Here is a 13,477-nt window from a genome sequence, read left to right on the forward strand (position 1 = left end):
TTTTATAATTATAAAATATTCAAAATTACTTGTTACTTTCAGAGATCACATAGTAGAGAAAGTAGATATTCTGATTCTGTTCCCAGATATTGTGATATAATACTGATATTGTGGTATAATAAATAAATGTCACGGAACGATTCATCTTATCTGCTTATTCTGTTTTTTTCACAAACTTTTTGAAATACCCTTGTATAAGGATCTATGGGATATTTCTTATTTGGGGTCAGAAATCAGGCATGCACTATAAACTTCATACAGTAGTTAGGAAACATTGAACATATTAATTGGCTATATAAGGATTTAGAAAGACATAAATAATTCAAAACAGATTAAGAAATTAAGACCAAGTAAATTATTTGCCTACATTTTTAATGTTAAAATCATTAGCAGCAGTTATTATAATAGTTGGCAGAATTGTGTGGCAAAGGAACATAAGCATGCCTAGAGAAAAGGGATGGTTAATAAAAAAGGAAAAAATGTACATTTCTGTTTTCCACCAAGACTAAGAAGTTGTTATTACATGAACATACAAAACACCGTAGATTTTGTCAGATTACAAATATGTCTAAGAATTGCATCAAGTGAATATGTGCAGGTAGAGTCTGATAGCTTTTTTTTTTTTTTTAATTGATTGTGTCCTAAACTTTTGACACTAGTTAGTTACTAACTTTTAGTCTCATTTGTACCATTAGTTTCCATTTACTTACTTGCTGGGCAACAGCATTCTTTGTTTTCTTATCCTAAATTTACCTAGTACTTGAGGTGCAGTTAGTTTTCAGGATTTGATGGATGAATTTGAGTTTTTACTTTTAATTAAGTTCAAACCTATTTTGAAAAGTAATCAGAATAGTGAAGTGTGTAGGGTCCCCTTGAACATGGGGAACTTGACTAGTTGAAGAGTTATTGATATACAGATAGGTGATCTATAGAGCTAAGATGGAGCCTGGAACTCTTCTAGAGTTCCATCTAGTTTGTCCTTTTCTTTCTGGAAGACACTGTATTTTCATCCCTGGAAACATGGTTGTCTGTACTATTTAGAATACTCCCAAGAATTCCTTTGGCATCCTGTTCTACATCTAATAACCTCACTTTTTTCCCCTGCATGTTTGTGTTTTAGCACAACTGTTATTGTGATATTTTATGTATTTTAATTTTTATGATTAGAAGTAAAAATAATCAGTTATCCTCAAGTACTTATAATTACTATTTGATTCATCTTATAAAGTATACGAGGACATATCTCTTAAGATAGAGTTACTTAATTTTTAAAAATGAGCCAGCTTCTGTTTTTATGTTTTGCAAGTATAAAACCTCTCATTTAAAAGTATTTTTCCAAGAGACTTTGCCTAATCTTTGCTCAGGTGAGTTTATTAATACGTTTATTAATTTATTATGTAAATGTATTATTTTTGTATCTATTGAAAGATTCGTGAGCATAATGACATCTTTTATATTTAAATATTGTGATGTAAAATAAAATTAAAACGTGTTATTTACTGTGACATAATCAACTACTTTTATTTTTTCCCAGGAGGATAGCAAACAAGCTCAGTTCTTAGCCTTGGCAGTTGTATACTTTATCTCTGTTCTTATGGTCTCAAAATACAGAGATATTTTGGAACCCCAAAATGAAAGGCGTAGTCAATCACTTAAGGAAACTGTCAGTGAAAGTGGGAATGTATCTCTCCCTGGTAAGTTTCCATATTTTATCTCCTGGTACCCAAAATTTAGGTAAAATCTGTTCTTATGGTCTCAAAATACAGAGATATTTTGGAACCCCAAAATGAAAGGCGTAGTCAGTCACTTAAGGAAACTGTCAGTGAAAGTGGGAATGTATCTCTCCCTGGTAAGTTTCCATATTTTATCTCCTGGTACCCAAAATTTAGGTAAAGTGTTACCTACTTATGGTAGTTAAAATATTGATTCTGGAATTTAAATACATTTATGTATAAATTTATTTTTATTACTAACTAAATATTTTAATTTAAGTATCATGTAAATTGATTGCAATTAGGAGATGATTTATGTCCTTTAAATGAGCCATCTAATAAAAGGTAAGTGAGAAAATGTTGTCCTTGACAAAAAAAGATTAAAAATTTTTAACTTACAATTTTTTTTTTTTACGGCTGGATAGTACAAGGGGTTGAACCTTGGACCCTGGTGTTATCAGCACTACGCTCCAACCAGAGGAGCTAACCAGCCCTAAAATTTTTATTTACTTCAGCATTTGCTGTTAAGAGTAACTCATATTCTCTTAGGAGAGACAGTCTTGTATAAATAACCACAATAATTGGAATTTTAAAAGACACTTCCAGTTATAGAAATGTAGTTAAATATATACAGTTATAGAAGTAGCTGCCACCTAATGGAGGCAGTTTATTTATTCAATACATGTTTATTTGATACCTGCTAGGTACTTGGGTATATATATACATGAAAAAAGAGAAGAAAAAATCTCTGCAGGAGATAGAAAATAAGTCTTTGTAATAAATGGGTTGTATAGTAGTTTAGGTGATAAAAGTTATAACAAAAGAATAAAATTAAACATGGTAAAAATATCAAGAATGGCCAGAGAGATGGGGTGTGGATTTTTCTCTAAGGGAAATGAGCAATCATTGGAGGGTTTTGAGTAAGGGTCACAACTGACTTACGTTTTAAAAAGTTAGCACTGGATTCTGTGTTGTGGATATACCCTAGAAGGCAAGGAAAACCAGTTTTTTGGCTATGTACTGCTACTACTTGAAGCTTAGTGGCTTAAAACCTTTACTATTTTAGTCTTGTTTTCATGATTCTGTGAGTTAGATTTGGCCATGAGGTACAGTGGGGTCAACTAAAGGTGAGACATATTTTCAGGGATAGAAAAAAAGACAAGAAATTCAGTTTCAGTGTGTTGTGTTTGAGATGTCTTTTAGACATATAAGAGAACATTAAGGTAGGCAGTTATATACAGTAGTCTGAGGATTGTTTTTCGTGGGGGGAGATAGTAGTATTAAAACTTTGCAAATGAATGAGATAACTAAGGCAATAAATGTAGGTAGAAAAATAAAAGGACCAAGGACTAAGCCATAAGTTCCTCCAAGAAATCAGGGAGAAAAAGAAGTGAAGGACTTTAAAAAGGAACAATCAGTGAGTTAGTAGAAGAAAAACCAAAAGAGCATGGTGTCCTTATAACCAAGTGAAGAGAGCATTATCAAGTTGGAGGGAATAATCAGCTACTGCTCTGTCACGTGCTATTAGGACTGAGAACTGACCAATGGATTTTTGGTGACCTTGATGATCATCTTTGTTGGAATGGGTTGAAAGTCTGATTGGAGGGAGTGAAAGTCAAACAGAGAAAAGGGGATGCTCCTTGTTGAACTGGGCTTTAAGGATCATTGCATTAGTCATGCATATAGGAGGGGTAACAAGTTTTCCAGCAGCAGAAACCATGTTTGAGGTAGAGGTTTTTCCTTTATCCTAAGGAGTTTGGACTTCTTATAGGCCAATGGCTTTCAAACTTGTGGTGTTACCCATTGGTATGTCATGATCAGTTTGGAGGATTTTCACAGGTATTTTATTATTTAATTATGCCATCTATTTTGATTATAGATGCATTCAGTCAGTACATCTTATAGATTATGTGATTAGTTTTTGTTTTTTAGAATATTTCATAATTTAAAATAGCAGATGACTATTAGGACTGAATGTACCTTTTAAAAATTAGTTCTAATTTTTTTACGTGTTCTTTTCTTCTGTTTCTGGGGAAGATGTAGAAGACACACCAGTAGCATTCAGCCCTTTAACTCTGGCTTCAGTGGAAGAATCTGAAAGTACATCATCTACTCGAAGAAGGGACTCGGGCATTGGGGAAGAAACAGCTACTTGTTTAGGAAGCAGTGTGGATGCAACTCCTCATACAGCACCTGCAAGTGTCAGTGCAGGCCCAGATGCAATTAGTGAGGTGCTGTGCACTCTTTCTTTAGAAGTCAATAAATCTCAGGAAACTAAAAACGATGGAGGAAATGAATTGGATAACAAGGTGACACCATCAGTTCCAGTTTCAAAAAATGTCAATGTGAAGGACATTCTCCGCAGCTTGGTTAACATACCAGCAGATGGAGTCACAATGGATCCTCCCCTTCTGCCACCACCCTGCCTGGGAGCTCTTGGTGACCTGTCTGTTGAACAACCTGTGCAGTTCAGATCTTTTGACAGGTATTGTAGAGTCTTTTTTTTTTTTTTTAATGCTTATATCTGTAAATTACAAAGACAAAGGGTAAATAGGAATTCAGTTTAACTCTGCTGAATTTTGTTCAACATTAGAAAGGAATGTTTTGATCTAGTGTATACAAAGTACAAGGATATTTTTGTTGTATGGTTTGTGCACCATTTCAAATTTTTATTTATTAACATAACAATAAGGTGATTTTTCAAAGTAATTTTAGTATTATCTTTGGCGAGTTGTATGTTAAATAATGGTTTTTCGTTCTTTTTTGTTACAACTTAGAGATCACCTATACTTAAATATGGCTATCATTTCCTCCCTTGCTGCCAATACTGTACCAGCTGTTATGAAAAAAGTGGGAATCTGTGGATTCCAACACACTTAGGAATTCAATAAGGTATTCAGAGTCCTGACAGCAGATTTCTGACTTTATTAATTCTGCTGCCCTAAAGAAACCTTTTGCTAATTTGCCTGAAAAATTATTTTATATATTATTAAATTTTCTGAAAATCTACCTATAAAACATGTTATTAAATATATTCTTTTTCTTTTTTTTTTTTGACCGGTAAGGGGATCATAACCCCTGGCTCGGTGTAGTCTGCACCACGCTCAGCCAGTGAGCGAACCGGCCATCCCTATATAGGATCCGAACTCGCGGCCTCTGCGATATCAGCGCCGCACTCTCCCGAGTGAGCCACGGGCCCAGTCCAAGATACATTCTTTTTCCTAAAACATCAGCATTTTTATCTGGAAACAAGCTTCAAAACGTTGCTAGTACAAAGAACTTTTGTTTTTTCCTGAGCCATTTGAAAGTAAGCTGCTGATACAGTGCTTCATCACCTCCTAATACTTTATTTTGTATGTTTTCCATGTAATTACAATAAGTTTGTTGAAATAAGGAAACTAACATTGATATAATCCTATCTTCTATTCAAACACCTTCCAATTTTTACTCATTGTTTCAATAATGTCCTTTATAGTGCAGGGATCCAGTTCAGAATTCTGAGTTGCATTTAGTTGTGTTTGTAATCTCCATCAATCTGGAAGACTAATTCCTCAGTCTTTCCTTGAATTTGAGGATCTTGACACATTAGATTATAGCCCAACTGTTTTTTTGAACATCCCCCAATTAAAATTTGTCCAATGTTTCCTCAGGATTAGATTCAGGTTAATGCATCTTTGGCAGGAATATCATAGAAGTGACACTGTTTCTTTTTTTTTTTTTACATCCTATCAAGTAGTACATGATTTTATCTCATTACTGATGATGTTCACTCTGATCACCTTTTAAATTGGTATTTTCTAGGTTTCTCTACTGTTAAGCTATTCCTTGTGAAGAGATTTTATAAAACTATCATTCATCCTCATTATATTAGTTTCTGTTGCTCATAACAAAATACCTGGAATTGGGTGATTTATAAAGAAAACAAAATTTATTGCTTACAGTTTCAGAGGCTGAGAAGTCCACAGTGCAGGGAACATATCTGGAGAGGGTCTTGGTGTTGGTGACAGTGGTGCAGGGTATCACATTGCAAAAAATGGTGGAGCAGAAAGATAGCTCCTCCTGCACTCTTTTTAAAGCCCTCAGAATCACGCTCATGACCACCACTTTTAATCCAATCACTATGTCATGTTCCCACAATCTAATCACTCTTCAAGCCCCTCCCCCTACCTTTCAGTTAGTATAATAGGGTTTCCCACCCTCTTAACACTGTCACAATGCAGATCAAGTTTTGGGAGGACATTAAACCCAAGGCACTCATCAAATTTTTAGTTCACTCATTCATTATATGGTCTTAGGGTTTCCTATTCTATTCAATGGGTTATACTTTGTTGTTATTATTTATGCTGATTCTCAAATTGTGTCTGATGTGGTCCCATGGGATTCCGTTCCGTTTGGCTTCTGTTTTATTTTGAAATATTCCCATTGTAATTTAACCTTTTCTTGATGAATGTTTTATTGTTATTCACATTATTGTTGGACTACGCAGTGGTATCTTTTTTAGTTATTTTATCTTTTCCCTTTATCAGGTTGTTGTTTATTTCTTTGTGTCTCCTGCTCTCTTTATTTCTTCTTATCTTCTAGTCTTGTACTTCAGACCTGCTGTGGGTTGGTACATTAGATAATGAGACTGGCTAAAATTGTTTATGGTAATTAAGAATCTCTGAAAGAACACAGGGAATATATAACTTTAGTGGAAAGTCTTTTTGCCATCATCATCTTGTCCCTCTGCTCTCTACTTAAACGTTAGGTCAGCGTCCTGGAATGATGAGATTGACAAGTCTGAATTTCATATTGTATGGCATATTGGTATATGGGGCTGCTAGATTTAAATATTCTTTTTTGTTTGTGAAAAATAGGTTTTATAATGTAGGAATTAAAACATTGACTCTAGAAATCAGACAAAACTGGGTTTGAGTTCTGACTCTGTCACTTAGTGAATTTGGACAAGTTTCCTCATTCCTAAACTGTGTAATATTATACAGTTATTAAAGAGAAAAATAGCAGAACAATATATATTGATGTGAAATGATATTGAAGATATATTAATCTTATATTAATCTTCATGCACTTAGCATGAAGAAATCACTCAATAAATGTAAACTTAGCTATTGTATCAAAGGAGATATCCAGTCACTGCTGCTTTCTGTTGTCTATGTGTGTATATAGGCACCAAATATTTGGGATACATATTATAGATAAAAGGGTTATATGTATTCTCAGTATATATTTATAATTCCAACAAATCAATAAAATCTGCTAGAAAAATGGACAAATGATACGAACAGATCGTTTATATAAGAAATTGTATTAATGTGCAAATATGTAATGATGTCTACCTCACTTATAATGGAAGAAATGCATATTAAAATAACAAGATCATTTCTCCTGATTAAATGAGCAGAGATTTAAAACTGATACTTAGTATCAATAAAGGTAAGAATAAAACATTTTCATACTGTTGTTGAGAGGGTATATTGCTAAAATTTATTAGAGGGAAAATTGGCAGTATTAATTAGAAATTAAAATATATAAACTTAATTCCACTTCTGGAAATTCATATAGAAGAAACGCACAAGTATAAAATGTTTTCTGCAAGAGGACTTTTATAGTTAAGCTAATACCTAATGAGCTTTTACTCTGTTAAGGTCTATTTTAAATGTATTATTTAAGATAGATACGTATGTACGTATGTACATCCTATTTTTATCATATATACATACTATTTTAATCCTATGTTACAGATGAAGAAACTGATATAGAGAGGAATTAAGTAAGTAGCTTACATCCTTATGCTAGCAAATGGTGGAGTTAAGATATGAACTGACTGATGTGCAATGTCATACAGCATTTCACAGCAATATTGTTTTGTAATAGTGAAAAATTGGTTTTATAGTTGCCAGCCTATGAAGGATTGATTACATGTGTTATTTTTATACATATAATAAATACTATGCTACCATTAAAGAGAGAAAGGTAGAATACTATGAATTGATATAAAATGATATTGAAAATATATTTTTAAATGAAAAAAAGCTGTGTACAAGTTTGGAATTCATGATCTGTTTTTTAAAAGATAGACATATGTTCACATATGCTTCAAAAAGTATATATCAAACTGTTAATAATGGCTGTATTTTGAGGATGGGAAGAGGTGTAAATGATCAGTTTTTAAAATATTCTCAATTTTTATAATTTGTTTAAATGTGTATTAGATTGAATACTCAGAAATATTTAAGTGAGGCTAGATTTTTAAATTTAATATATTTTATTAATATAGTCTAAGAAATTGGTTTCCTTGTAATTGACCAAAGTTGTGTATACTTTGGCTTTAAAAAAAAATAGTGTAGAAATTAAATCCATTACTTACTGATGCCTTCAGTGAGCAGATTATGAACTTATTTAGGGAATATGCTTAAATAATACATTTTAATGGATTTATTGAAATAGAGAACAAAGGATAATTTTGATGATAGTATTTTTCAGGATGTTCTGTGGAACTTAACATGTCTGGTGAATATATTAACCTATTGTCTGATGGCAAACAAACTGCTCCCCACCCCCCCTTTCTTAGCAAGAGACACCTTTTGAAAAACTGTCATGCAGCCATGGACCAGTGGAATATCTTTGGGAATTTCAAAGCATCCCTCTGATCATGTGTTTATCTCAGGAATGCTGTGTCAGAAATCACTACTCTCCTCATATCTTAAGAATTATCAACTTCCAAGCAATAGCTGGAAAGTTTAGAGTAGCAGCTACATGAGTGAAACCTTGCTGAAAGGCTGCCAGGTTGTGGTTCTTTGTGAACGGAAAGGTGTTTGTGTTCATTCCCATGCCAAAACTCTTGCTCTTATCTAATTTGACGATCCTCTCTGGTGATTAGTGGATGCCAGGGATTTATCTTGATAAAGTTCAAGGGCTGGTCTGGCTTTTCAACTGGATCCTTAGGGATTAAAGTGCTAGGCTAAAATGCTCTTTTCTCCTTTAGTGAACTATTTGCATGTTAAATATAACAGCATTGATGTGAAGGTTTGTGATATTTGAAAATGATATAATTCTGAAGTGGAACTTCTGAACCTTAGTAACCTGGAAGACATTATTGCTGTTTGCCTATAGTTACTAAGTTAGAAGAAACTTTCAAAAGATTCTCCCTAGTTCAGGAAAAAAAAAAAAGACAAAAACAAAGCACTATTTTAACTTGCGATGTGTGGGACTTTAGGAGAATTACTTCTTTCTCATCTGTAAAATGGGGTAATAATATGTAGGACTAACCTCACAGGGTGTTGTAAATAAAGATGAGATAATCCATATATGCTCTTAGCACAGTGCCTCACAAATATTAAGTGTTCATTAAAGTTCATGAGTTCATAAAGAAAAAAATTGTAATAAGTAAAATCATCTCTCTTTAATATTTGGTTTTTCATTGACAGTATGGAAAACTAGCTTTTTCATAACTGGTTATCTGTCTTGCAAATTGTTGGCAGATATTAAAAATTCAGATAATTATTTGTTTCTTAAACATTAAAAAGGATTTCAATTTGTTCCTTTAATAGAAACTTAAGCTACAGCCTGAGAAAGATGCTAGAAATATCTGTAGCACATTGTCTGGCATCTAGACTCTAAAGTTTTGTCAAATACATGTTGCATTTTCTTTGTGTTTTCCAAAGCATTTTATAAAAAGATAGTATGAAATGCTTAGTTTTTGCAGAATCACTCTTAAGTAGTGGTGGGTTTAAATTTCTAAAAGATTATTCTTTTAAACCATAGGACAGTCTTTGCTGGTTCAGATTTATACTTACATACAGCAAGCTAACCATGATAGGTTAAAGATCTCCTCTGTTGAAGATTTTAGTCTTTTACATTGAAACTTTATAGTAATAGTGAAAATGCTTGATAAAGGGAATGAAAATAACTCAAATCTGCCTTCTGCTTAATGTCCTTTCAACTGGACCATTGTGACATTGAATTTTTTTGTTTTCGTGTGGCACAAAGCTGAAGCTGTATTATGTTACTTCTTCAGAAGTGATTTGAATCAGCCAATGAATTTGGAAATTGGTTAATTTTATTTATCTTTTATGTACTAATTACATAGCTGGACTAAAGAATGCATCCGTTTCCATTAACGGGCAGATATATTTTTGTAATTCAGTGGTGGTATATACATAATTTTATGTCTTGGAGATCTTCATTACTATTGCTTAAAGATGATTATAACATAAAAGTTGGTTTAAATGTTAATGTGATTATGGTGATGGTTGCACAACTTTGTGAACATGCTAAAAACCACTTCATTGTACATTTGTGAATTATATCTCAATAAAACTTTTAAAAAAGTCACTTTGGGAAACAGTTCAAATTAGAGGCTCTGTTTTATACAAACCTAGATTTGTAGAGCAGTTCTGCCATTTACTTTGGCTGGTGGCTTTACCTTTCTGAGCTTTACTTTTTAATTTTTAAAATAGAAGTAATGTGTACCGTAGGCTTATTTTGAGAATTGAGTAGTAATTCTTGGGATATTGTCAGAGCTTAATAAATCATAGCTGCTATTAGAATTTATAATTTTATATTACATCATAGGATTTTCTGGGAGCACAACAAATAGTGCATTATGAACTTTGACTGGGGATCCTGGGAAAGCTTACCTTTGAGAAAGGTTTTGAAAGGTGAGGAGGAGGTTTGCTGGCAAGCAGGACTAAGAGGAAGGTATCATGGCACAGGAATAGTATGTACAATGAATTGGAGTTGTGAGATGATAACATTATTCTTAGAAACCATAAGAGCATCTTGCAGAAATGTGCAAGGAATGCTGGGTTAAGTTTAAATCCATGTAGGAAGCCATACTTCAGTGTATCATTCCCCAAAATATGTGAAAGATCTTGGACAATAAATATTTACTGAACCGAATAAAAGAATAGGTATTATTCATAACTGAAAGCATTATTAACAGCAATAGGCTAAAAGATTAGAAATAAAGTCTGATTCTTTATTTGTGTTTAATTAACCATGTCATCATGGACAAATAGGGATTGTGCATATTATGGAACATTTGTGGTAAATTTTTTTCTGTTACCAGTTTTTCAACATTTTATTGTGAATATGTTCAAACATAAAGAGAAGTTGAAAGAATTGTTCAGTGAACACTGCATAGACTCAAGACTGAAATTCTACAATTAGTCATTAGGTCTGTTTGCTTCATCATGTAACTCCATATATCCATCCATCAGTCTTTTTTTGGGGATGCATTTCAAAGTAAGTTGCAGACATCAGTTCATTCTATTCTTAAACACTTCAGTGTACAACTCTCTAATTAGAGATCAGTACAGTTTTTAGGGTAAAATTTACATGCAATAAAAGGCACAAATCTTAAGCATACCATTTGATGAGTTTTGAGAAATTAATATACTTGTGTAACCCCAAATCAAATCAAGATATCATCAGCCTTGAAATTTCCCCTTTCCCAGCCAAACCCTGTCCCCATCCCCCAGAGGTGATTATTATTCTGATTTTTTTCTACCATAGATTAGTTTTGCCTGTTCTGGAACTTCATGTTAAAGGAAACAAAAAGTATGTGTTTTTTAGTACATGGCTTCCTTCATTCAGCATAGTGCTTTGGAGATTCATGCATGTTATGTTTATCAGCAGTTTGTTTCCTTTTATTGCTGAGTAATATTCCATTGTGTAAGCTTACCATCATTTAAAAAAAAATAATTTTTCTGCATAGAGGACATTTGGGCTATTTCCAGTTTTTGGCTAGTGTGAATAAAGCCTCTATGAATATATTGTACACATTTTTTGTGAACATAAGTTTTCTTGGGGAAATTCCTAGGAGTGGAATTTTTGGGTCATAGTGTAGGTGTGTGTCTTAACTTTTGCTTATAGAAAAAGCAGTTTCACTTTTCTAAATATTATTTTCTATTGCTCCTGCCAGTACTTATCGTATGAGCAAACTAGATATTGCTGGTTACTTCTTTTGTAAACAAATGCGAAAGTAAATTCTATATATTTCTCTTATCCTCTCCTGAAAAAGTAAGTTATTAGAGGATAGCAATTTTCTTAAACATTGGCTTTGTAAATTTCTGCCTAGAGTAGGAAATATACGAATTCTGTATTTTGTATTGTTTTCTGAATGTATGTGTATATACACAAACAGGCACGCCCACACACAGGTCATATCTACTCCCCCTTAAGTCAGTAATCTTCAACTGATAAGCTAGCATGATTTAAACACACTGTTTTGGATTGGGGGCTCAGGTGGCTGTTGCTTCTATTTTTTAGTGTATAGTTAACATTGGCAGTCACCCTTATAATGATGTGACACTAGCTACCCCCAAGTACATTGAATAATCCATGCCTAGCACAAGAGAATTTGATTTAATTGGCAACAGTGTTTGCCCTCACATGATAGGCACTGAAGTAAAACCAAACCTATTTCTCTTTGTGTTATCTTTTTTTGAAATAACAACAAAAATTTTCGAAATATTGGAATTACATAATTTCCACTTTTGAATGCATTTATTGGGATCAAGTACCTAAGTAACTTTGTTTAGAAACTGAATACTTTAAAGCTATTAAGGGAATACTTGCAGCTTGCAGTTACAGTATTGTCAACAAAAGATGTGATTAAATAAATTGAATGTTGAAGACTTTAGGCTTATGGTTAACACCAGGTAATTAAAAGTAAGCACTGCTCTGGGAGTGCATTATATATCAGCTGTCCTCTTTACCTCATTAACTGGATTTTTGCATGTTTATGGAGCTAACTTCAATTAAAAAAATGCCTTTTAAGTTATGCCTAACAAGGTCTTTAGTTATTATTTTGGTATAAAGTATTATACTTTAATTGAAATTGTTATATCATAAATACCTGTGTTTGAATAGTATACAAGATGAGCGCTTTGATTATTTGATATTTTTGCATGTACTTTTTATACTTATGCATTGTTTTCCTATATAATATTATCAAAAGGCATAGTCTTTGGGGTTTAAAAAAGAAAAACTTGGGTTGTATACATCTTATGAAATTGTTCATCTGTATTTTCTTTTACCTTAAAGATCTCTAAGGTTTTATGATTTCAAATTAACAGTGCTTTAAAATCCTTGTAGAAACATATTGAGTTTTCTGCTTCAGTTCTGAGGTTAAGAAAAAGTTAATTACTTTTCCACTTGAGTGCTAAAATTTCTTTTTAATATACTTTTGGTTATATTTTATTTGTTAGATAATTAAAGATGATCCCCAATTTAAAAAGTACTGTGCAAAGAATATAAGTTTAAGTATTAACGTGGATTGTTATATTTCCATATGACATTGTCTTGGTTCTGAAAAAATTGCAATACAGATAAATATGAACTGCATTGAAGAGATTTCATGTTGGGAGAATATTCTAAATTGTATATCAATGTAGAGATCAGAAAGAAAATTAGAAAGAGTACTTAGCTTCCTAGTTTCTATTTTGATATTCGTGTAATTAACCAAAGTGATCTTCTGTATTTTTAAATCTATTTATTTATTTTTTATTACAGAAGTGTTGTCATCGCAACAAAAAAATCAGCAGTCCTACCTTCCACACTTACCACAAATATACCTATCAATGCAGTCAGTGTGGTTTCTTCAGTAGATTCAGCCCAAGCCCCAGATGTGGGAGGAGAATCACCAGGTGAGTTAGTTATCAGTGATTTCAGCAAAAATGTTTTTAGATCTCATTTTAGCAAACCTTAGGATTTTTTTTTTTTTTTTGTCTTTTGTCTTTTTCCGTGTCCGGCAACGGATC

The 13,477-nt window shown here is 32.7% G+C and overlaps 1 protein-coding gene across 1 annotated transcript in view; it reads left to right on the forward strand.

Moving 5' to 3' along the window:
• Positions 1 to 13,477, forward strand: part of LRBA (LPS-responsive vesicle trafficking, beach and anchor containing) — a gene marked incomplete at its 5' end in the record, with an annotated part of 547,723 nt that overhangs the window by 10,223 nt on the left and 524,023 nt on the right. Inside the window, 3 exons of the mRNA XM_008566486.1 lie at positions 1,535 to 1,694; positions 3,750 to 4,197; positions 13,230 to 13,363. Of these exons, the coding sequence (XP_008564708.1) occupies positions 1,535 to 1,694; positions 3,750 to 4,197; positions 13,230 to 13,363 (742 nt within the window). The remainder of the gene's footprint in view (positions 1 to 1,534; positions 1,695 to 3,749; positions 4,198 to 13,229; positions 13,364 to 13,477) is intronic.

The sequence above is a fragment of the Galeopterus variegatus genome, unplaced genomic scaffold (genome assembly GCF_000696425.1).
Source record: "Galeopterus variegatus unplaced genomic scaffold, G_variegatus-3.0.2 Scaffold245, whole genome shotgun sequence".
In the NCBI taxonomy this organism is placed as follows: Eukaryota; Metazoa; Chordata; class Mammalia; order Dermoptera; family Cynocephalidae; genus Galeopterus; species Galeopterus variegatus.